The 25,372-nt window shown below is 38.1% G+C and overlaps 1 protein-coding gene across 2 annotated transcripts; it reads left to right on the top strand.

Annotated features, from left to right (window-relative positions):
• The first annotated feature begins 3,047 nt into the window (after nt 1-3,047).
• Nucleotides 3,048-24,538, top strand: LOC139709315 (uncharacterized). 2 transcript variants are annotated; one of them, XM_071621267.1, is made up of 4 exons: nt 3,048-3,123; nt 13,410-13,611; nt 23,293-23,396; nt 24,153-24,538. In XM_071621267.1, exons 2-4 carry the CDS (start codon nt 13,411-13,413, stop codon nt 24,292-24,294), a joined length of 447 nt encoding a protein of 148 aa, XP_071477368.1. In that variant the 5' UTR covers nt 3,048-3,123; nt 13,410; the 3' UTR covers nt 24,295-24,538. The 2 variants fall into 2 exon arrangements, with proteins under 2 accessions (XP_071477368.1, XP_071477369.1); XM_071621268.1 differs by lacking the exon at nt 3,048-3,123 and adding an exon at nt 7,930-8,068.
• The last annotated feature ends 834 nt before the right edge of the window (nt 24,539-25,372 follow it).

The raw sequence follows: 25,372 nt of genomic DNA, 5'->3' as shown, positions 1-25,372 counted from the left end.
CAAACATCCTATCTAATTAATTGTCATGATATTTATCAAATATTTCAATTTGTGGTGTTTTTTTTCTTACGATGTATAAATGCGTCGAAATTTGGTATTGATAAATATCACTGTTTGCCGTACTCCTCTCCTTTGTCATCTCTTCTGTATTGGTACCAACTCGCGGACTACAAACATGAATACATACTAGACCTATTACAAATGTATATATATATATATATATATATATATATATATATATATATATATATGTACATATAATATATGTATATATACATTATTATAAACAATACACTGTATATATCATATATATATATATATATATATATATATATATATATATATCATATACAGGATGGCCCATAAAGAACGGAACACCTAAGATGTTTAATTTCAGCAATATTATTGCAAATATTCGGCTTACCATAGAACCAGTAGCATTCACAATGATATTCACAATGACATTCACATTATTCACAATAATAACGGACAATAACGATCAACTTCCGTCCCACATTCCACACATTGTGAACGCTACTGGTTCTATAGCAAGCCAAATTCTCGCTGGTTTCGGTATCTCTGCGAGTGCAAAATGATCACATTTTGAAAATTGCAAGGGTTGACAAAAATGGTCCTGAAATCATAACGCACCAACCAAAATTTAAGAATTTGGTGTCATTCTATTGGAAAAAGAATGGCCTTTCCAATAGTATGCAAGATAATGACATATTTGCAACGATATTTCTGAAATTAAAGATCTTAAGTGTTCCGTTCTTTCTGGGCCGCCATGTATATTACATATGTATATATATATATATATATATATATATATATATATATATATATATATGTTATATAAGAGTAAGACATTGTGATTAGTATGCCACGGGAGGCGTAGCTTGTTTTTCCTATTTCCTTTATTTTGTGTTCGAGCTTTCGGCCGTGTCGGCCTTCATCAGGATCTATACAGACAAATTATACTGTCTTAAGCCTGCATAATGTCTCCACGACCTTGAAGTTCAAACGTTGGCACATTTCTTGCATCTATGATACACCCGTACATATATATAGTTAAAGAAATTAGATTTGAGGTGGACGTCGGCTCGCAGTATATATATATATAAATTGTACAAACATATATGCATATAATATTATGATTATATATGATATGGTTGTGTGTGTGTTTGTGCGTGTGTGAAAGTGTTTTCATGAGTATGTTTCTGTTTCTTATCATTTATTTCTAATCAACCACCCGGACATCATCTGCTATATTACAGTATACTATTCCCCTCTGAACAACAATGATCTCTAGATAAGTGTCCCCGAGATACTATTTCATATTGTTCAATGATTAAGCCAGGAAGACAAACGGCAGTTCACTGAAGTTATCATAATGACTGAATTCTTCTTCATTACCATCTTTTCTTGGTAAGTCTCTTGAAATGATTGTCCGGGGACGTTCAGCAATCTATTATTCGCTCTATAAACTAAAGAACATCAATATTACCGAAGCCGAATACAAACCCCATGCAAGCAATATCTGACCTGTTTCAGTAAGTAGAAGGTCTGCTGCATTAAGATGTCCCGATCCAAAAGTTCCCAAAGTTCGAGATATATCTGAAAGAAGGCTTAAATCAGCACTGACGAGAAATTTGATGCTGCCTTTGATGCTCTTAACAGGAAAGCATGAATTCAAATCCTGCCCCAATGCATACTTTGACAATTTTTTCCCCTCTCTCTCTCAATGTCCTTTTTGTCTCAGGAGTATGGGTATTAGTATTCATTAGTAGAAGTAACAGGGCCATTAGAGTGACCAGTGCCAACATTGAAGAGGCAATTCTGTATATCAAGACCATAAGCTGATAAACTGACATCATTGTCTTTGTTACTTTCATAGTGATTACTATTGTTATCATTGTCATTACGATCATCATTAAGATAATTAGGGAAACAGCTTGTACTAACATATGAGTCTTATTCTTCGTGATTGTGACAAAGGATGCTGCATTAAGCTCGATTTGTTTTCCATTTAAGCTCAAATGTCGAACTAAAGATGTTCAATAATCCAAAATTACGCAATTCATATTTTCCATCAATTATCATTAATGAAGAAACCTGCCAGGTTCATTGCCTCTTTCTCTACCTCACGTTGCTCCATCGCAGATTAACCGCGAAGCGACAGTGCAATGTTATTTAATTTGAAGAGATGATGATAAATGATATAATTCTTCTGAAATATTACCTTTGCACAAATCAATCTAATACTTCAACACGGAAATGGAATCCAACATCATCTCATCAACACACATGTGTTGTGTAGCATACAAAAAAGATTCAATTCCTGTATAACACTTCCGAAGTATAAAATATTGATACATTACCATAATTTCAAACACAATGAGATAATTATATGCTAATTAGTGTAATATGTTGCCGATTTAATGCTTTTTAGGTCAGCATATAATTCATTCGGTTATTAACAACAAGATATAGTAATAAGAACAACTTATGAATTATGTCTACCTTCGGATTGCTGGTAACAATAATGCTGGTAACAATAATGGTAGTGTGAAATCACCTGGGGCATATAAGTGGTAAGGTGGTGGGGCGTCTGGCATCACAGCAGTGTACAGATTACATACAACGTACTCCTGATCTATCGACAGAAGTGTTACAATGTACGGATGTATAAAGCTGGATCGTCCTAACTGTTGTTCTTTATACAATTGAATATACTCATATGATAAAATATTAAGAAAGTAATGCAATATGATTTTGGTCAGGATCGATCTCTTGCATAATACATATATACATAAATTATTATGCTGTGAGGAGGCTGTGAAGAATCCAGCTTTCAGTTGCCATGCCTTCGTCGCCTCAGTACATTATAATAAATGGCTGACGTAAAAGAATTTCATGAATTTGAATGACGTAAACCTGCTTACCAAAACAATACATTGTTTAAATTGCCCACAGTGGGGAATCCCCGTTAACGCTTCGCTGTTTCGCGATACCCACACTACTATCCGTAGGCGCCATAAGCAATATGCGTAAGTTGAGTGGCTGGTCCAGCCTTCCTATGTTACACCGCACAAGTGTCTCTAAGGAAATTTCGAGGTAAAGGTAAGTGTAAAACTGTTTAAAATTTCCGTGACTCAAATCTCAAACATATATAAAATTGTTTTTTTTCCTTCTCTTAATGTTATAGGGCCTTTTCTTTTAGTCCTTTTTCCTGCCTGATTATCCTTAAAACTTCCGTTTCCATACCCATTGTGAATGTGGTAGGCCTATATCAGAATTGTGCTAAAACGTCGAGTCATTCAAAATTACCGTGCTCTGGGTTCATAGCTTACAAGTCGTCGTTGTTACAGTAATGTAATTAGAGTAGGTCATTTCCCTTTAGTCGTTTGTTTGTGTATTTAATGTGGGATTTTACATGTGCAATGTAGATCATTGGAATTTAGGTAACGAACCCACTGTGTCCACCCAGTGTCAATGTACCATGACAACATGACAAGAATATGTCTGTTACGATGAACATCAGAGATTGAGTCATAATGCAAAAAAGTCTAAAGGTAACAACTTTATTTGGGTGTTGATTGGTTAGTTTCATTTAAATTCCATATTCATAATATAACAAACATAGAAAATGTAAATTTACACATCATTGCTTGTAGATTTTGTCATGCAAGAAAATCACGGTAACTGACTTGCATGATAACTTTCCTGCTGATAATTTATCTGGCAGACCAGAAAATCAAATAAACAACTGTGAAATAGTTTCAGTTACCATTTTTACTCATGCCATTAAAGCATTTTTGATTTGCGTATGGGGATAAGGTGACAACAGTGAATGATTTTCAAAACTCTGCTTTCCTTTGTATTATAGTTACAGTCCAAATGTTAGAGGAAAATATCGCATATTTGATTCGATATGCAATTAGCAATAAATATGAAATAATAGCCCTCCATTGTTGGATTACCTTTTTTTTGAAACACACTGTATTTTTGTCCTTTTTTTCAAAGCTTTTGTGAAACATGGCACAGGTATATGAAGTACAGAGTGCCCTCCACGCCTCCCCCCCCCCCCAAAAAAAAAAATACCACCGACCACCACCACCACCACAACCACCACCACCACCAACAACAACAACAATAAGAACAACAACAAAACAAACACAAACAACAAGTTTTAATACTAGTAGTCTGGAAGTGTTTTAAAGCTTGAGTAAACACTGACCACTTTTGTGAAAGACATGAAATAAGTTTGCGCAAGAATTAGCCATCTACATTAGGTTAACTGAAAAGTTGTGCAGTTTAGAAATGACTGACTTGTCTAATGAGTTTATGATAAATAATAGACATGAAACTCATGAGTTTGTGCACTGAATAACATAGCTTGTGCATTCATGAGGTTATGCGTGAGTGATCATGTATTGCCTTTTCGATTACATTTTGGCCACTGAAGCTGTTTTGATAGTAACATCTGCTGATGTTGATGTCTTGTGATTGTAGCAGTGCTCCTGGTAGCTCGTGTAGGGGTGGTTGTGTGTCTCTCTGTGTGTAGATGTGTAACTGAGCGATTGATTGAACCATCAATTAGCGTTTGATTGATTGATTGATTGATTGATTGATTGATTGGATAGGTGTTTGATTCTGAATTATCGTATTTCTCTTCCTGAATTATAGTGTCGTAAACCACGTCATGCCCAGCACAAAAACAGAACCCTGATAATTCATTATCAATTAAGGCAGATCACCAGCGGGTAATCCTTTTAAAACTTCCCCAATAAAACATATTATGATAACTGTTGCATGCAATTTCATTTTGTACATAATACTATATCATATAGAACATAGAGCGCACAAAATCATATCCATCATTATTTATCATAAACTCGTCATATCACCATACGCAACTTCTCAGCTGGAGAACTTCTCATGTTAGCCAAAATGGATAGTGAATTCTTGCGCAAACTTCTTTTTACGTAATATACGTTTTTTAAAATGTGGGCAGTATGTAGCATGAAATGTTTTCTGAATTTTTTAACGGTGTCGATAAAAGAAACCTTCACCTGACCATAATTGTACTTCAGAATCCTGAAATTGTAGTCATCTACAATTCCATACACCAGGAGAGTAACTCTAAGTGCAGGAATAAAGCCGTAGAGACGCCTCCAGATGTCCATTGATGATTCCAAAATATTATGCTGACATTCATGTTGACGTCACTTGACGAAATGTTCCCTATAAAAACCTGTACCTGCACAACTACAATGAGATATGAGTTGGTGCAGTGACAGTTTGTGTTATGATACCAAAATATACAATAAAACCATGATGCATAAGCAAGTAAAAGATGTTGTTCAACTTATAGCATTATGTCGCCTATGTGAGGCTTCATCCTTCTAAAAATGGGAAGGGAAGCCTCTTGATAGAAAGCAGCAGTGGTGTTGTTACGATGGTAGACAGTTCCAAATAAGGACGGCACAGAAACAAAAAGAAAACGTATAGGGGTCTATGTTGTCTAACAATGTACTGAAAGCTTGAAGATTTGGTCGTTTCTGTTGATATAAGAATCTAGTTTGAGTTAAAATTCAGGGATATTTACACCTTATTGGCGCTGAAGGGCAAAATATCATTTGGATTGGGATTTATTGACTAAGGCTTGCGACGCTTTTTTTTTTTACTTTACTGAATATTTCAACTAAATGACTTAACTTGACACAAACATTTCAAGGTACGAGTGAACAGGACTAAACAGCATTTTGAGTCGAGTATTATGTGACAAGCCACTGGAGTAATGGCGAGCAACTCAATGGCAATTGACTATAAAAAGTCATCATTGATAAATCCGACACAGTGAAGGGACATATACATTGTCACAGCAAACTTTAGACCATACCTGATTATACCTGATGTGCATAATTTCAAAGAATCTATCACAATCCCAGCTGTTTTTCAAAGCAAATTACAAGATGATGAAGTGATTTAGCCGAGTTTTAAATGATCCTAATTATTTGGCCCTTCGTGTAACACTCAAACTGTGAAAAAATGCAATTTTTCATTGCTGTCTTTAAAGTTCATGTAGTCAGTCATGCATGACATTTGTCAACATAATAGATTTCAATGAAAGAAGAAGAGTTCTTCCAAACTCACAACTGACATTGCGCTCTCCATAGCTGACAATTAAATGAAATGATAGCTCTTCAAAGTTAATTCCTTTTTTTAATATGCACCTTCTTTATTCCCCTTTTCAGAGCTTTTATGAAATATGGCACCGATATGTGAAGCTCAGGGTGCCCCCTAAAAAAAAAGCCCCAACAACAACACAACAGAAATGATTTTTTTTTTTTTTTTTTTGGCGTAGCCCCCAAATGTTTTTTGATAAAATTTTGACAAACTATACATGGGTAAAGCTAGAAGTCCCAATTATCACATCATGACTCCCAAAAATCGTCTGAAAATGTGTTTTAATGCTTTAGTGAACACTGGCCACTTTGTAAGAGACATGAGATAAGGTTGCGCAAGAATTATCCATCTACATGGGGTTAACTGAAAAGTTATGCAGTTTAGAAATGACTGACTCGTTTAATGAGTTCCAAATAATCGTAATCATTTGGCCCAGTGAATGTCCACTTGATATCAAAGGGATCCCCAATTCTTGACTGCTGATAATCCAATCCACTGGCGAAACTGGCTAAAATCTTGTTTGTGAACTATCCCACAAAGTATCTTAAAAATGCTTGATGACTTTAATTCAAAATTCAACAATATTGCAGTCATCCACAATATCCATATATAACTCAAAGTGAGTGAATAAACCTGTAAACAATCCTTTGAATGTATATTGAATTTCCTGTATATGCTGGTATTCGTGTTGCGACAAAAAAAAAATCATAACACATATCAAAATATGGATAATAGGGCTTAGATCGACGAGTCGGTTCATCCACCCTCTGACCATCAGTAGTAGCTGAAGAGGCTGTATAGCCACTCGTAGTTGCTCAAGCACGTGCAATTTACCCGCAGCCAATTTTTGAGCATGCTCAAAACTTTTTCCGGGTGACTCGCGGGGATTGCCAGCAGAGGTCCACGCAAAACCCCCGTAGGAAGCCCGTAGCCGCCACAAGTCACAAGCAGTTGACCCGCTTGAAGTACGTAAGTTGCCCCTGGATCTATGCCTATGCGCCGGAAGCGCGTGTCATCTGCGGGCATACTACAAGCATAATACGGGTGTTTTACTGGCAAGGAACGGTGTCGAAACTGCCAATATCCGTGTAGCTGGTCAGTTCTGTGTGCATGCTGATGGTCAGTTACTGCCTTTCTGCTGGTTAGTTGACAGTCGGCTGCGGCCAAGATAATGGCATTCTGTGGGAGTTCTGCCATATCAAATTCCTTCAGAGGGATTCCTTCACCAAGTTGCCAGCCGTTGCCCTCACTTGCCACCCATGCGCCTGACACGCAGGTCACACGGAATGCACGTATGTAGAACGTACGTGGCACGGGTTCAGCATGTAGGACGCACGCGAAACTCGCCAAAATCCTTAAAATCCTTAAAAAAAAAAAAATAAATGTCCTGCGTGCTGGAAAATCCCCATACGCAACAAGTCCGCGTAGCTCGCCGGAAAGGTGTGACAGGGCCTAAACATGGCTGCGGGTAAAAAGGATTTGCGTGCGCACCTCCGGGGGACTACAGGGGAGATACGTACTATGTACTGTCATGTGCGGGCCATCTGCGGGGATCTCCGGGTAGCAAAAATTGCTCCCCGCAAATCACACGTAAGGCTTGCCCGGAAAGATGAGACAGGGCCTTTAAAAATCGCTGACTTCACAATTCACACTACTCCGGAATTGCGCAGTCACTTGCGCCTACGTGGCGATGAGACCCAGCTACGTTGTCAAGCTCATTCATAGCATGCTCACAACAAACGCAGACAATACGTTCTCAGCAATCTATACTCGTCTGTTCTCAATAAACAAACCTCCAAGATTTTGCAAATGTCTGACAAGCCAGCATAAAACTGCATCACTCCCAGCTGACAAGATTGTTAAATCTGCATTCAAGGTAAGCTGATCAATGGGGACGTACGGTGATTACCTCTGTGTTGTTTGTGATTTGTTGTTGTTGTTGTTGTTCTGATGCACTTTAAAATTGTCTTCGTATGTGATATGTAAAGCTTCTAAACTCTCTTTTGATTCCACTCTATCCTCTCTTTTTGTGCAATTCCATCAATGTGAATTACAATGTATAGTATTCGTGGTATTTCTAGGGTTGACAAAGTCTGAAGAGCAATAGAATTATCAAAATACTGCAAAAGAGGTAATTTGATGATACATGCGTCTTCTTACATCTTGTTTTCACAACAAGAAATACAAACACCCCCTCCCCATATATTGTATGTGACATGATAAGAGGATTTACTCAACTCGATTACACTTTTAATGCCGGTGTTGAACAAAATATTTATACTGCGTATATAGGGCGAAAGAATATCAATCCGATTTTTTTTTTCTTAGATGATTTACCAAAATCTCTTTCAATTGGAAAAGTAATATTTTGTTTTCATCATATATCGGCGGTGTATATAGGTCCCTTTTACCGACGTACGCTCCTATAATACTATGCAATTGGTGCATGCTTAACTGTGAGTTAACCCGTGGTGTGACTTGTTTTTGCAGCAGGGCTGACAATAAATGTTGCTGAACTTCCGCTATACTTGCTCCATTGATGTTGTCATATCATGCACGTAGTCACACAAGCTCTGCTGCCAAGCAATGCCGACATGCGAGCAGTAGCACCTTCCATTTTGCATCGCGAATATGCTCGGTATCTATCTCCATTCACATTGTTTAGTTAAAGGGATCGTATAGTTTTAGTTGATACCTCACTTCAGGTTTCTAACATTTTTGTTGAGATAATGAGAGACCCCTTATGAAATATGAAAGAACATGTAATTCCAAGAGGGATTCAACGTTAATGTGATGGAAATTGGTTCTGAAATGGCAGAAATATCCAAAACAGCGCAATCCTAATAAAAGTTGATACCCACCTTTATTAAGATGGCGTTGCTTTTGGATATCTCAGCCATTTTAAAACCGATTGTCATCTAATAAGCTTTGAATTCCTCTTAAAGTGGTATGCTCTGTATTATTTCATAAGTGGTTTCTTGGTATCCAGGCAAAAAGTTAAAAGCCCTAACCTCATCTCAACCAATACTATACCATTCCTTTGATTTAAGCTCAATTTGATTTGGGAGCAGGCCCGGGGGAGCAGGACGATTCCATCGGATGCCATGTGTGACAGACACTACTATCGATTGTTATCCCGATCAGAATCTGGTACTGTCGTTGTGCCTACCTCAATAACATGCAGTTATAAACGCACATTCTCGTCTCGTAGTCTCTTCATATCAAAGCGAAACATCGTATCAGAGGTACCGTAGTGCCGTTTAGTGCTGGAGTGATATAAATCCTCAGGAAAAACACTTGCTGCTACCCTGAACCAGAGTTTGACTAGTAAAACCATTGCATAGCGCTGGAACTTGCACCCTAAACTTGTAAGTACGATTTTTGAATTTGCACGAGTGTCCGTATAGTCCTACCAATTTAGAATGGCGTCTCGTCAAATTTCTGCGCTGCAGCCGATGTGCTGCACTGCAAGGGGAATTTTGAAACAATCTGAAAGGGTATTTAAGGAATCACGGGACGATTACCTTATTGCCACAGAGTTAAATAAGAAGCCAGAGACGGTGCAAGTAGCCACTCTTCGAGCAGTGATGATAGGACAGGAGTGCAAGGACAGTCTAGATATACCTTCTTGCCAATGAGTGATGAAGAGAAAAGGACACTTGAGAGAATTCTCGAAAAACTGAGTTATCATTTTGCACCATCAAGAAATGTGTTTTATGACAGAAATATGTTCCATAATGCAAACCAACAGCGGAATGAATGTATTGGACAGTACATTGTGCGTTTGAGACAACCGACCATGTCCTTCAAGCAAGACACAACACATACCCTCAAGAAAGCTATAGCAACTCCAGAAGTGATTGAGATGAGCACCTAGAAAGTTGTACAAGTTGAAGAAAGCATTCACCTTGTGCAAACGAAATCCAGAAATGATGAAGCTGAAGGGAAGCGTACGTCCTCGGCAAAGCAGAAGCAAAACAAGGACAAAAACAATCCTGGAAAGAGTCTGTCAGCATGCAGAAAGATTGATGCAGATTCAGCGGTTCAGGGAGACCGCGAAAGATATCCAGCTTATTGGAAGACATGTAAAAAGAGCGAAGGTCCTGGATGCCAAGGATGGCTTTCGGTAGGTAAGCGGTGAACTGCACCCTTCGGTCGAGTTACCGATGGCAACACATGCTTTTTGACATATCGACAGCGCCGGAAGAGTTTCAGCGCCGCCAACTTGAGATCATTAAAATACTGACTTGCGTAGAAGTTGTAGTAGATGACTTCTTGGTGTTAGGCAGTGGAGCTACACAGGAGGAAGCCCTGATTGACCGTGACAGAAATCTCCAGAACTTCCTGGATAGAGCACGGAAGGTCAACCTGAAGCTGCTGGCTAAGAAGAATCTGCGGCTGCGCTTCAGCAAAACGCCGTACACGGGACATCTCTTGACGAGTGATGGCCTCAAGCTAGAGCAAGATAAGGTGGAGGCAGTCGCGGAGATGCCACCTCCCATAGACAAGAAAAGAGTACTGTACAACGACTCCTTGGAAGTGTCACGTACTTGTCCAGATCTCTGCCGAGACTAGACATACGCAGATGTCCGTTTCGAATGGAGAGATGACCATGAAAAGCTCTCGATGAGTTACAGGTCCACTGATAAAGGCTCCTATACTGAAGTACTACAACGTGAAGAAAGATGTGACGATCCAACGTGATGCATCAGAGAAAGGGCTTGGAGCCACACAACTTCAGAATGGACAACTAGTCTATTTCTTCTCAAGAACCCTCGAAAAGACCGAACAAAACTATGCTCAAATTAAAAAAGAATGCCTGGCCTTAGTTTACAGCGCAGAAAAGTTCGATCTGTTCATACAGGGGAGGAAGGTGACAGTAAGTACTGACTACAAGCCGATGGTCCCGGTATTCAAGAGAGCCCTTCACAATGCCCTGACGCGGCTGAAGAGAATGTTGCTTCGGCTACAGAAATACGACATTGACCAGCTGAAGTGCTGCCCAGGGAAGGATATGCTGCTTGCATATTGGCTCAGCAGAGCCTACCTGCATGACACTGGAAGGAAAAAAAACCCCAGATCTATTATGAGCTGGAACAAATCAACCAGAGTCAGTATGTGAGGATCAGTGATGCCACATTACTCCAATTACACTAGGAAACACAAAGAGATGCAGTTCTCTAGACCTTGACACACATTGTCATGAACACTTCGCCGGAGATCAGAGTCGAAGTGCCTGTTGTAGGCTGAACATGAAAAAAAAAATGAAATAACTGTGCAGAGCGAAATTCTGTATAAGGCAATGGAGGCTATTGTACTCAGAGCAATGAGGCCCCTAGCTGATGTTGAGCAGGATCCACAGCAGCCATCTGGGAACGGAAGCATGTGTTTGCAGAGCAAGAGATGTCTTGTTCTGGCCTACGATGCAGTCAAACAGTGAGAGAAAAGGTAACGCAACATGAACTATTGTCTCAAAGAACCTGTTCTCACTGAAGAGTGATGATTATCTGTCATCACAGTCGACCATTACAGTGACTAGGCCTACTGAGAACTGGACAATGTGACTAGTAACATTGCGTCAGTAGCGCAATGTTAACGCAAGGTTTGCGTCAGTCGCAGAATGTTTGCTACTGAGTTGCGCAGTAGCGCAACTCAGTAGCAAATTTGTATACAACTGGGAGTGTCAGCATCTGACTTCGTCACCACTGCATGCACAAAGCAATGGAAAGGCGGAGTATGCAGTAAAGATCGCAAGGATGATCGGGAAGACAACTGCAAGGCAAGGAGAGGATGTCTTCCGACACATCCTAGATTGGAGGAACACACCTGACAGCACTGAGATAGTCCAGCACAGAAGTTGATGGCACGACGAATGATTACTCTCCTACAAACGCCTGAAGCACTGCTTAAGCCACAAGTGGTAGAGGGAGTACCAGAAAATATACACCGGAAGCAACTCGCCAAAAAGCAGCATGACAAATAGGCAGTGCCCTTCCGGAGTTGGAGATTGGAGAAAGGGTTCAAATCCCATCATCAGTTTAAGAGTGAAGACTAGGAATCTGCAAGGAGAAAGTGGGTCCGAAGTCATATGTTACCCTGACATATTACGGATTAGACCTTGAGAAGGAACCTGAGCAACCCAGCAGTCCGTGAAGTTGGATACTATCTCCACTGGCCTGTCATCTAAAGAAACGTCAGCCAGCACTGGTCGCGATGCTCAGCAGCAATGAATAAATCTAGCCCACAAGATCTATCATAACTAGGCAAAACATCCGTATTCCAGCGAATATCAGCAGTTTGATCGTGGATAGTTTGAAAAGAAAGCGCAATAACAGCCAAAGCAACCAAAAACAAAATAAAACAAAAACAGCAATGCTTGGGATTTATATGAAGAAGTGGAACTGTGCACGCATGAGATCAGACTGTTTTGAGTTGTTTGAAGGCAAAAAAAAAAAAACACGATTGAAAATATTGTATAAGATTGTTTCATATCAATTGGAAAATTTAAACTATCATGTGAACTGTATTGATAACTGCACTTGATCAATAGCCTGAAGAGAATGACGCCTATTCAACCCCATGGTATCAGTTGACTTTGTTAATGAGCATTGGTTTAAAGCGCACACCGGTGGAGCTTTCAACGGCGCAAAGAACTCAGAGGATCATCTATTGCAATGTTTGGCAGTAAAACTTGTAACATAGTTGGGATACCCATAAACACACAAAAAAAAGAAAAAAGAAGAAGAAAAAGAAGAAGAAGAGAGAGAGAGAGATAATGAAGAAAAGAAAAAAGAATTGAAAATACAATTGGATTTTCCATTGGTTTGAACTATCTTTATTTTCTAAGGAAGGGAGATAAGACAGCACTATCGATCTTTATCCAGATCACAATCTGATATCGTCGTTGTAACTAAGTCAATGACATGAAGTTATAAACGCACGTTTTCGGCTCAAAGTCTTTTTATTTTTGAGGTGAAACATCATCGACCATCTCACAGAACAATACAAAAGCAATATGTTTCCTCGGAAGCAGGTGCTCAGAGTTGCTTTACACGAATTCGCTAAAACTAATTATCACCATAAGACAAATTTGAGATTATGTTTTGATACTCCTCATTTTTTGCCTCGCGTATCCAAGAAGAAGAGCTCGAATTGGGACTAGATTCACCGGTAAGAAAATAAAGGGAGATAATATTATATCATTTTCTCGCCTGCAGGATGGACTACGTGTATATCGTATACGAGGAGATCGAGGAATGGGAAGATAGTCAAAATTTGACAATGTCAAATATCTCCAAGAAGAACGCCAAGGTCAAAGTGAAGGGAAAAGGGAAGGCCAGTTGCATCGATTGCGGAAACGAGTGGACCAGCCGTCACACAAGAGTGTCTTTCAACTTTAGGGCTGAGACGGACGACAAAGTATGCATGCATTTTTAGTGGTTCACGTTAACACTTTGTTCCTGAGAGTTTCACAGAGTTTTTGATTTGAATTGATTTGAATTTATTTTCCGTTAAAAAGTCACATTACATAATGTCAATAATCATTGCATAAACAAAATAGTACATATTATACAACACCTCAGAATGATGTCGAATTGTGATTGGCCAAGAACATGTCACATGACATTCAATAGAAAATACCTATCAAACTCATTGAGAGTGACAGCCATACAATAGGCCCCTGGCATGGGCCTATTGCACGGCTCGAAGGTACTATAGCACGGCTTCACGGGGGGCTACTAATGCATGGCCGCTCACACAGTTCTGTGGCTCACACTAGCAAAGCGCCAGCAAACTACCTGCTGGCCGGCTGCGCTGCGCTGCCGGTAAGTCTCACAGACCAGGCGCGACGGAGTAGTACTGCAACGTTAACGTGTACGCGCAGCTACTTTACCTAGCTAGTTGCATGTATTGCGGCCTTACCTACTGCTGTGTTTTTACTTTTGACTCTGATCTACGTGGACCACAGTGATCCCAAAATCAAGACTTCATTTCAAGTTGAGAAACCGTAATTTGATTATTTTTCTGTGTTTTATACAAAATCATTTTCGGAAATAGACAAAGTCTAGACTAGATCTACCGACATCTCAGATCGGCCTATATATGGTGCGTTCCCACTGCCGATCAGATCAACTCGATCAATCCCGATCAAGCTTTTTTGGCCTGGTCGGGCTCGCTCGGCATTGGTATTCTGGGTCGATCTACCTTGATCGGCATCGCTCCTGCTTCCTTCACGATAATTTTGGACATGTCCAAAATATTCGAGTAGGAAGCCCGAACACCAACAGCTCGGGTAGTGATCGAGAAGAGATCGAGCTGATCGGGAATCGGTCGTATAGAAATCTAGTGTGGTCGGGACGGATTTTTCCCCGAGCTCAGTTCCCGATCATCTCGAGTTATACTCGAACGCTACATGATTGATTTCAGATCATCTCGATCCAGGATTTATCAGTTTCATGAATAACTCGATTGCTACACGACCGATACAGGACTGCTATCGATTGATACTCGACTAAACTCGATCATACTTCGACCGGCACTCGATCAAATACCGAGCACCTTTTGACAATGGTGTTGTTGCAGCAGGTGCAGACGTACTTTCTTAGCACTCATTTATTGTTCAGGTATTAATAAAAAATATATGCAGTCCTTGGTCACGTTCAAAAGTTAAATGTCGTCAGTATCTTCAGTCACTCCTGGCCCACTGAAGAAAAGAAAAGGGCCAAGAAGAGAGAAAAGACAATAAAACCTAAACAGCAGACATGGCAGAATTAGACTCTCCAGACAAAAATACCAGAAGAAAGAAAGGAAACACGACTGAAACTGAGAAAAATTAGGTGTTCTGGTAATATGACTGTAACGTGAAAGGAAATTTTCTAGATTATTTACTTTACTTATAAATTGAGAAATGTTTTTTTGAATTCTTTTGCTGGCTTGTCTGTTTCAAAGTTGAAGTTGGTTACGTTGATATAAAATCTATTCTTACGCTGACGTGTTAAAACAGTAGTTGTAAAGTAGATTCATAAATGCTCAGTGACTTACTTTACATTTATTTACGTAGACGTTACAATTTTGCTTTTTTTTATCGAGAGTTGTGATGTATGAACATTGCTTGAAGTCCACCTTGCTATCGATAGGCTGGGATGAGCTGACAAAAAAAAAATGTACATCCAAGATTTTCATCATTTTTTGCTAGTGTAAAATGTTATATTGTTTTATTTTCATAATAATGTACTCTGTTCCACATATCAGCACACTTCGTGAATTTAAAAATTGATATGATAAATGTTTTTCTTTTACACACTCTTGGGCCTATACTTTATCAATGAATACATTAATATTTTTCATTCACTTTTTCATTCTTTAATAATGAGAACAATAATGACAAAGATAACACGACTCACTAGGGTTGTAGAACAGTCAATTTTTTCAACTCTATATAATGCGTTTATGGGCATATAGGCCTATGTTTCATTTTAGACCAAATTAATTTCAGCCCGCCTATATGTAATGCACTTACGAAGCTTGGCGGTGGGGACAACATTTTTTTTTTTTTAATGAGACATCAAACTTAGATTTGCTATTCTTCACATCCACTGCAAATATTGAATGCATATGAACGAACCTATTATATTATACATGGTGTCCCGGCAGACAGAGTGCTACAAAACTGTCTCTTATCTAAAAAGATATGAGCGACTGAATGAAATCGTTACATTATTCAATAGAAAGAACACCTAAAATTTTATTTGAAACAATGATAGTCAATCTTCGTGCAGGCGCTTTGATTCCATGAAAATTTGTGATTTACTAAGTCTGTAACTTTGGGCACTGATATCCTACTTGACTGAGCGATAGTGAAGCCGTAAAAAACTGATAACGAACGCGTCCAAAATAGCTACTGAAAACGGATAAAATGAATGAATACAACTGAATGCATTTTTTGTACCTTTTTGAGTGGCTCACAAACAGTAGTGATCAGTCATTGTCATCGTTTTTTTCAGGGAAAATGACTATAGAATCGAAACGCCTGCATGAGAATTGATGGTTGCGGTTTCAAAATAGGAAGTGTTCTTCTATCAACTGTAGGTTTTCCCGGCCAATTTCGCACTTTTGCCAGTCCAATTCCTAATTGCTGCATTCAATTTACTAAAATATAGCATAGATGACATGTTCGGTAGTTCAATTCTATGATCTCTTCATTGAAATTCATTTGGAGCATTCAAATTACCTTTAGCCTCATTCTGATTAACACGTTTTCAAATGAAATTCGTAAAACAAGCACCATTTCGTTATTCATTCATTCAGTTTAGAATGATATAGTCACGTGATCACGGACATGCTGCTCTCTTTCATTCAAATTCATTTTTTGGCAATCAATTTAACATCTTTTGCAGTCAATTTAGCACGCATATTTATGGTTTGGTTCTTTCTTTATTTTTTATGCCTCCGCCAACGAAGTGGCCGGAGGCATTATGTTTTCGGGTCGTCCGTCCGTCCGTACGTCCGTCCGTAGGTCCTATACGTCTGTACGTCCGTCCCGTTTTGTTTTTATCGATATCTCAAGAACCGTGAGGTGGTTTTGCATCAAACTTGGTATGAGGGTATATCCTGGGGGGATGATACTTTGTTTGGATTTTAGGGTCACGGGGTCAAAGGTCAAAGGTCACAGGTTATTTTGTGAAAAAAAGGTTGAAATTTCATGTTTTTCTCCATATCTCGCAAATGGTTCAAGGTATCTTCATGGAACTTAGTATATATGCATGTACCGATGGGCAGTGATTATCTACGGAAGTTGGGGGTCATGGGTCAAAGGTCAGGGGTCGAAGGTCAAGGTCAACTCCTCAAAATATCACTACTTTCCTTATATTTATGCAATGCCTGAAGGATTTTTTTTAACTTGATGTATGCATGTATAACCCAATATATATTCTGTGGGAAGTTTCTTGCCAAAAGGTCAAAGGTCAAAAGGTCAAAGGTCAAGTGAAAGTGCTAAATTGCACTTCTTCCTCCATATCTCAAAAGTAACTCAAGGCATTATCATGAAACTTACACATTTATGCATGTCCTACCTAACAGTGATTCTCTTTGGAACTGTGAGGTCAAAGGTAAAAGGCCAGGTTTAGATAATACTATTTTACCATTTGATACTGAAATTATACTTTTTCTCAATACCTTGAAAATTACTCAATGCATAAACTTATAAAAGGGTCAAAAGTCAAGTAAAAATCATCAGTTCCCCCAAATACCTGCACTCTGACGTTTCAGTCATTCATCCAATTGAACCTAGTTCTAGGAAAGTGAACATTCAGCACATTTGTGGCAAACCTGTCATTTTAATATTTTGCCAATTGTGTGAAAGTGTCATCACACATTGTCAAGACATTGTACTACAGACGTATTAGGAGAACCATGCATTATGGCGGAGGCATACACCAGTCGCCGTAGCGACATTTCTAGTTTAACATAGTTATCGTTTTCCTAGCGTCATTACATTTCATATTTTCGCACTCATTTTAGAGATTTTGGCAACATTTTTTTTTTCTTTAATGTGCTTAGTGACTCTTCAAGTCCGAAGATAGTGTAACATGTGCATGGCCACATCAACTTATCTCGCCGTTGAGCGCTTTATTCCGTGTGTTATTATTATTTTATTATTATCATTTATTCGGCAATTCAATATACAATATACAATACAAGCTGACATAAAATACAAACAGAAAATTGTAAATACATGATATAAAAATTGTGGTGGTTCCAGGTGCATGCTGCTGGTTGCCAGGGGAGGAAAAGTTCTAGGAAGTCAAGGTTATGATCATCAAATATTCCTATAATTCTTTTTCTGTCCCCTTGAGAAATACGTCTGAATCTAACTTGTGCCGTCATGACTGTAAGAAGATAAAGTTAAACTATGGTATTGGTACATGTAGGCCTAAAATGTCATGTATGAAAGAAAAGGGGCGTTACAGAACAGCAAACTCGAGTTATATGGTCAAAAATACGATACTTCCACTGCTAAGCAGTGCGTGGATGAAAAATAGAAACACGCGTTTAAATGTTATCACCTTTTCAAAAAGGAAATAACATGACGTTAATTTGAATGAACATGTTAGGAATTTGACTGCCCATACGCGAAATTAAATGACTGAAATACCCCTTTCGCCAGTGCTGTCGAATTTGAATGACTGAAGAGCACGTGCCAATTTGAATGCCCGTTTTACGAATTCGAAAGGCACATGTGCAAATCTCATTGCTCGGAATGCTAAATTGAACGAACAACTTGCAATTCTTAATGACAGAATGTGCAGTGACGAGGATTTTCGCTAAATTGTATGAACATTTTATCAAATGCGAAATTGGCCGGGAAAACCTATACTAAAGATAATCATTTCTGTCGTTCATTCATGCTTTTGCAATTAATAGTCGGTTTTATAGCACTCTTTTGGGCCACGCCGTATTCAGGTTTAAATACTGAGTTGTCTCATAACCAAACGAATAACTGTAACCAATTCTTCTTTCACTCGATCACAGTACGAACCTGCCGACCCGTTCGATGCAAGATCTTACACAGATCGAGTCATGTCGAGCTGGTCTAAGAAGTCTAGTAGAAATCGAATATTGACCTTGTAGCGATCGTGTATTGATTGTGTGTAGATTTGGATGATCGAGTAGAGATCTGTGTGGTTGTCGAGAAGAAATTCTGGAGATGTCGAGAATGGTCGGGTGTGGATCGTATAAGATCGAATAGCGGTCGGGAAGGGATCGTGTTGAAGGACGATCGAGCATTTGGTCGGGATTGCTCTGCTAAAAATGGGTGATCGGGATTGATCTCGCTTGATCGAGTTGATCTGATCGGCAGTGGGAACGGGGTATAACACTTAACAGTCAGGCCTAACTCGATCTAACGTTAGTGTAGAATGGGTATAGACCCTGCGGAGTTTGTGATTCATGTGACTGTGTGGTTGAATCATGACGAGTGTTTGAAAGCAGTACACAGGGTGGTTTGCAATTCTCGGCCTAATTGTTACATTTATTTTTGGGCCTTCCTGAGTTGGCGGTCACTAATTTAGTACTGTGATTGTGGACAAGGTGTTGTATAAAACGAATAATTTATGATTTTGGTCGTGCATTGGGGCACGTAATACCGCACTCGGCGCGAGATTCGGCACTGATCTATTCAACGCGGCGCTACGTGCCTTGTTGAATAGACCAGTGGCTTATCTCGCGCCTCGTGCGATATTCGTGCCCTTTGCACTCACAACTCATAAATTATTCGTATAAAATAAACGGAAGGATAGCCCTACTCAGCTATGTTTGTCATAACACAGCTGTTTTCCAGAGGGGTCCTAGAAATAACAATGTTGCGATACACAAAATGATAAAGACATGAATTACTAGTACATAATAATGAAGAAAATCAATATGCCTTAAATCAAACCAAAAAATCAAAATTAAGATAAGCACAAAATGCAAACATACCTCTGACACCTACCAGATGAATCAAATAAATTGCAACCCCAGTTATCCCATCATTATGACTCACTCTTCCCCCCCCCCGCCCAAAATATCCATGATACCTTTATATATATATATATATATATATATATATATATATATCAATTTAAGCCATTTTGATATATATTGATCAATTTCTTTAAGAAACAAATTGTAAAAAGTTAAAAATTTAACGTCACGTGGTAAATCATTAAGATAAGCTCCACGATATGAGAACATTCTTTTACAATAATCAGTGTGAGGCTTTGGTAAGGAGAGATTTCCAGAGGAGCGTAAACTGTATGGATGTGAAACAAATTGAAATGAAATTTGCATATGGTGCACTGAGATCATTTAAACTTTTATACACCAAAAATATAGTGTGTTTAATACGGCGAGATTTTAGGGATTCCCCATTCAAAATTTGTTGTAATTCATGATTGGATATATGTTTATAGGGACTTATTCCAAGTATTATTCTACCAGCCCTGTTTTGTAATTTCTGCAATCGATCGGTATATTTCAGGTGGGAGGAATCATACACTATATCTGCGTAATCAAACAAAGAAAGAAATCAATTTCAAATTACATTCATTAATATAAACTCGAAGACGACCAAAGAAATTAACCAATTTACCGATTTTTTTTTACAAAGATATTCAATATGATCATTCCATTTTAATTCTTGGTCTATTATCACCCCTAAGTATTTCACGGCTTCTTTGCATTGAATATGTTTTCCACTAATATAAACATTTAAATTTTTGCGTTTTGTCAACATTGAACGGGTACCAATCAATATACTCTCCGTTTTATCGACATTCAAGCTAAGTTTGTTCAAACACATCCAATCGTGTATGCGTTCCAAATCTGCGTTCAGAAAATAATCTATACAATTAACATCTTTGTGAGAGTAATACAAAATGGTATCGTCTACGTTGTAGGTCGCAGTGTTGTACCTGCTGAACTATATCGTCTATATAAAGAGTGAACAGTAATGGTCCAAGGATTGAACCTTGAGGTACGCCGTAATTGACATCAACAAACTCAGACATTTCAGAACGAAAATAAGTACATATTTGACGATTGGTTAAATAACTTTCAAACCAGGCAAAACTATTTCCTTGCGCACCAGCACCCATAAGTTTCTTTTATAGAATACTGATGTCAACCGTATCAAATGCCTTTTTCATGTCAATTAGAACTGCTCCTGTGTATTGACCATTGTCAGACGCGTTTAACCAATCGTCGGAAACACGTGCCAGAGCTGTCACAGTTGAGTGCCTTTGCCTGAACCCTGACTGTTTCTCCGAAAGTATATTACTAGAATTTAAAAACTCTGAGAATTGCTTGCCTACAATCTTCTCGAGGATTTTTGAGACAGAAGATAAGATTGCAATTGGACGATAATTACAAGGTAATGTTTTATCGCCTGATTTATGCAAAGGAATAACTTTTGCCTGTTTCCAGCGTAATGGAAAATCGCCTTCTGAGAGTGACTTATTAAAAAGGTAAGTAAGACAAGGGACAATGACAGGAGCAGAAATTTTTAACAAGTGCATAGAAATGCCATCTACACCAACAGACTTCTTGTTTTCCATGCTTCTGATGAGATCACTAACTTCATCTTCAGAAACAGTTTGAAAAGAGAACTTTGGAAAAGTTTGCATGGAAGAGTTAGAGGAGTCAACGTGATACGAGGCATGAGACAAAGGGGAAACAGATGGAATATTCGATGCTAGTTCTGACCCACAGTGCAAAATATTGGTTAAAAACATTGGCTTCTAATCTCTCACTATTAGATTTATCATGTTGAGAATTGTTTGGGGAACGATGTGGGAGAACAGATTTTAACACATTCCACATTTCACCAGATGTCTTTGCGGAAGCTAATTTATCTGAAAAATAAGATCGTTTACATCTCCGTATTCTAAGTGTAACATGATTACGTAATTTCCTATATTTATTCCTAAGTTCCTCATGTTTTCTTTTCAGCTCGATTTTCGTGGACTCCTCTTGCGTCTTTAACAATTCAATCTTTTCTTTGTGTGCTTTATTTTTCTGTTTGTCCCGATCTTTGATTAATTCAATGATCTCTGGAGACATCCATGGACAGAATCTGTTCTTTACACGTTTATGCCGAATAGGCGTGTGATTATTTATAACTTTCATTAATAATTCTTCCCATTCTTTAACGGCTCCCTCCATGTTGTCTTTATCGTACACATTATGCCATGGTTGCAATCGTAATTGATCAAGAAATGTATTTTCATCAAAATTTTTCATTTTTCTGTAAGATACTATCTCAGGGGCTTTGATACTAACATTATAATTCTAAATCAAATAACAAATTGAGTGATCACTGTCTTATCCCTGAACGTATAACACCATGGGACTTGACCATATCGCAAGAGTTTGTCGTCATATGATCGATTAAACTAACTGAAGCATCGGAACATCTTGTATGCTCTCTTGTATTAATCTGAGTTAAAGAATAGATAATGTTTATTTGATTAAGATGCTTAGTTTCATTGCTTATAGGATCTTTCATAATATCGCAATTGACATCACCCATAACGATAACATTTCGGCCAAAAGAGTCAATATTTGAAATCAATTGTTCATAATAATCAAACACACAAATTGTTTTGTTTTGTTTTGTTTTTTGTTTTGTTTTGCTTTGTTTCTTCAATTCCATTTCCATGAAGTATTTCAATCCTATGTAATTCTTTGGATTATCAAATATTATAACGAATATAATTCTTTGGATTATCAAATATTATAACGTATGTAATCTTCGAGGGTCGCCGCGTGTATATTGAGTTAATGATATGATGATGAAAATACTTTCTAATTTCATTGGGATTCAAATCTTTTCAGTGGCGGATCCAGGAATTCCGTAAGGGGGGGGGGGGGGCGCAAAAGGAAAAAGGTATATCTGGTGTCAATTCTGGGTTTCATCGGTTGGCATGCATAAAAAAACCCAGACTTCAGCCCAATTTTGTGTTGCCATTACGCGCACGCGACCCCTTTCATTTTTTCTTTTATTTCTTTTATTCTAAGATAAATTAGAGGGGATGCACCCCCTGGATTCGTCACTGCTCTATCATGTTTATCACGCTGAATGTATAACCATGCGGCTTGCAAATCGCTGTTTTAAACGTTTTATCAAATTGAATTGAGGCTGTAAATAACAAGGCAACACCGAAGTAAGATATTAATAGTTTATAAGTTACTTCAGTTCAAATAACAAAGTTCAAATAAAGTTGCTGTTTTATTTCTAAGATAGTCTAGGGATGGTTCATTTTACGCATATTTATTGATACATCAATTGAGCTGTAATTTTATAACACGATTATACATGTTCATGCTGCTCTCTCACTTTGGGCGCGGGGCCCAAATATTCCTGTTTCAACTTTAAGACCTGGTCCTCTACAGTTTTATTAGAAAGTTAGAAATGTCTGGTAGCTGCAAAAAAAAAGTTTTAGAATTATATAGATGTGTCCATTCATAAAACTAATTAAAACAAATCACTGCTGAAATATTTATCCACAATGAGCAGAAAATTAAGTACAATCTTATGTGATATAAATTATTTGCTGACAGGTTTACAAAATTGGGTCGCAAGGCTGCAAATTCTGTGAACTTTTCTATGTCATGAGTATGACGGAGAAAGAGTTTCGGCGCATTACCATCGAAGCGCTGGAAAGGTGAGACAGAGAGTATAACTAAAACAACAACGACTGAACTTTTCCTTTTCATGTCTGCAAAAAATTAATGTCCAGCACACGGAGAATTACACTGTACTTTCGTGTTTAAACATTGTGTTCTCACGTTAGATGTCATTGTGTTCTTACATCACCTTGATGTTTTATGCATCTGAATGATAGTTTTCGAACATTCTCTGTGTAATATGTTTTGTTCATAAACATCTGTCATGGAAAATCATTAAAATAATTATGCCTCAATTCAATATTGAATATGTTACACTTTAAGTGACTTAGATAGTCAGTTATAATACCTGCATATTTTCACACATTTATCATTATGCTTTACAAGTATCTTAATGGTTTTTTTTAATTGTGTAATTTGTGTCTTCTTCCTTTACACTTCTTAGAAATATTTGGTATTTAGAGCACTTTATGATACCTGCAAGTTTTTTTTTATGTAACTATCACGGGTTATTTCATCATCTACAAATATTAACTGATTTCATCGTCAGTACGTTTCTTTCTTTCTTTTTCTTTTTTTTGGACACTGAAAAAAGAAAAAGAAATTTTATGAACGTGTTGCCCCAAAACACATATTAGTGCATGTAGAGGCATGAAATAAACATACGTAGATAGATATAAGTATGTATATACAAGATACGTATATTCAAACGCATCTCAAAGTATACACATGAATTATATGTCTTTATAAACATAGCTAAAGTGGCTCTTTGTTTTTCTATATATACTTGATAGAATGGAAGAGCGACACTACGGACAGGGAGGAGGGAACTCAGTGGGGAACCGTGTGAGAAGAGGTCCCCCTCATTTGTGCTATCTGTGTGAGGACTGTCTAAATGGTTCATGCTGCATCAGTGGGAATGCTTGCAATACATAGACCCAATATAAATAGCGGCTTTGGGAAAGAGTCTGGTGAAGGGAAATTTGATAGCAACGGACTTGTGAATCTCTTTCCGTCTAGATATTTGTCTGTATAATTCGTTTACTTCTCTCCCACTTTCCTCTATTTTATGCTGAATTCTCTTAAAGGGAACACAAACCCAAAGAGCAATCAGGATTAAGAGAAGCATGCAGCAACATTAGTAGAACACATCAGTGAAAGTTTGAGGAAAATCGGACAATCGATGCAAAAATTATGAATTTTTAAAGGTTTGGTGTTGGAACCGCTGGATGAGGAGACTAAAAGAGGTTATGACGTATATTTTAAAATTTCATAACTTTTGCATCGATTGTTCGATTTTCCTCAAGCTTTCACTGATGTGTTCTTCTAATGTTGCTGCTTTCACCACTCAATCCACAATGCATTTTGGGTTTGGGTCCCTTTAACTTTTTTTTTTTGGAGACCTGCCATTCTGACCCGCCCCCCCCCCCCCAAAAAAAAATCATATTTTTATTTCTTTGATTCATGAGACGGAAAACCTTATGGCTAATAATCATTCGCTTTAAGTTTATCTCCTACAAAGGAAGGAGTTGGTCAATGCATGACTCTTTCAACTTCTTCAACTATGCATCATCTTTGAGAATTTGACATGATATACAACCAACTTTTCGGAACCAGATCTTTAAAGTAAGCATTTTATAGACGTGTCTCTATTTGGCAAATACTCGTAACGGGAGAGAGAGAGAGAGAGAGAGAGAGAGCGCGTTGGAAAAAGTATATTTGTGACAAAAAAGTGCCACGAAAATACATTGTAAATGCTCTGTCTATTAGTCTATATACCCTCCTCAGTTTAGCATATAGACCGGTGGCACCGGAAACGTGGTGCAAAAAAAAAAAAAAAAAAAAATTGCTTTCCCTCATTCCTAACAGGTGAGTTTATTGAAACGTTTCCATTTTGCGTGTAACCTAAATCATTAAACAAATTGAAAGAAAACTGATTGAAAATATATGAGAGTATAGATATTGGTATAACGCACTAAGTAGTCGTTGAATACATTCACGTCAATGCTATGAA

The sequence above is a fragment of the Diadema antillarum genome, unplaced genomic scaffold, assembly GCF_040938485.1.
Source record: "Diadema antillarum isolate AM-2024a unplaced genomic scaffold, OU_Dant_1.0 seq00001426_RagTag, whole genome shotgun sequence".
Taxonomy (NCBI): Eukaryota; Metazoa; Echinodermata; class Echinoidea; order Diadematoida; family Diadematidae; genus Diadema; species Diadema antillarum.
The sequence above is the reverse complement of the archived record's forward strand: the minus strand, read 5'-3'. Positions and strand labels throughout refer to the sequence as shown.

What these genes read in the sequence shown, in the direction of transcription:
- LOC139709315 (XM_071621267.1), top strand. Translation starts at nt 13,411, where the DNA reads ATGGACTACGTGTATATCGTATACGAGGAGATCGAGGAATGGGAAGAT. An exon ending in GGGCTGAGACGGACGACAAA is followed by an intron (nt 13,612 to 23,292) that starts GTATGCATGCAT and finishes ATTTGCTGACAG; the next exon opens with GTTTACAAAATTGGGTCGCA. An exon ending in ACCATCGAAGCGCTGGAAAG is followed by an intron (nt 23,397 to 24,152) that starts GTGAGACAGAGA and finishes TATACTTGATAG; the next exon opens with AATGGAAGAGCGACACTACG.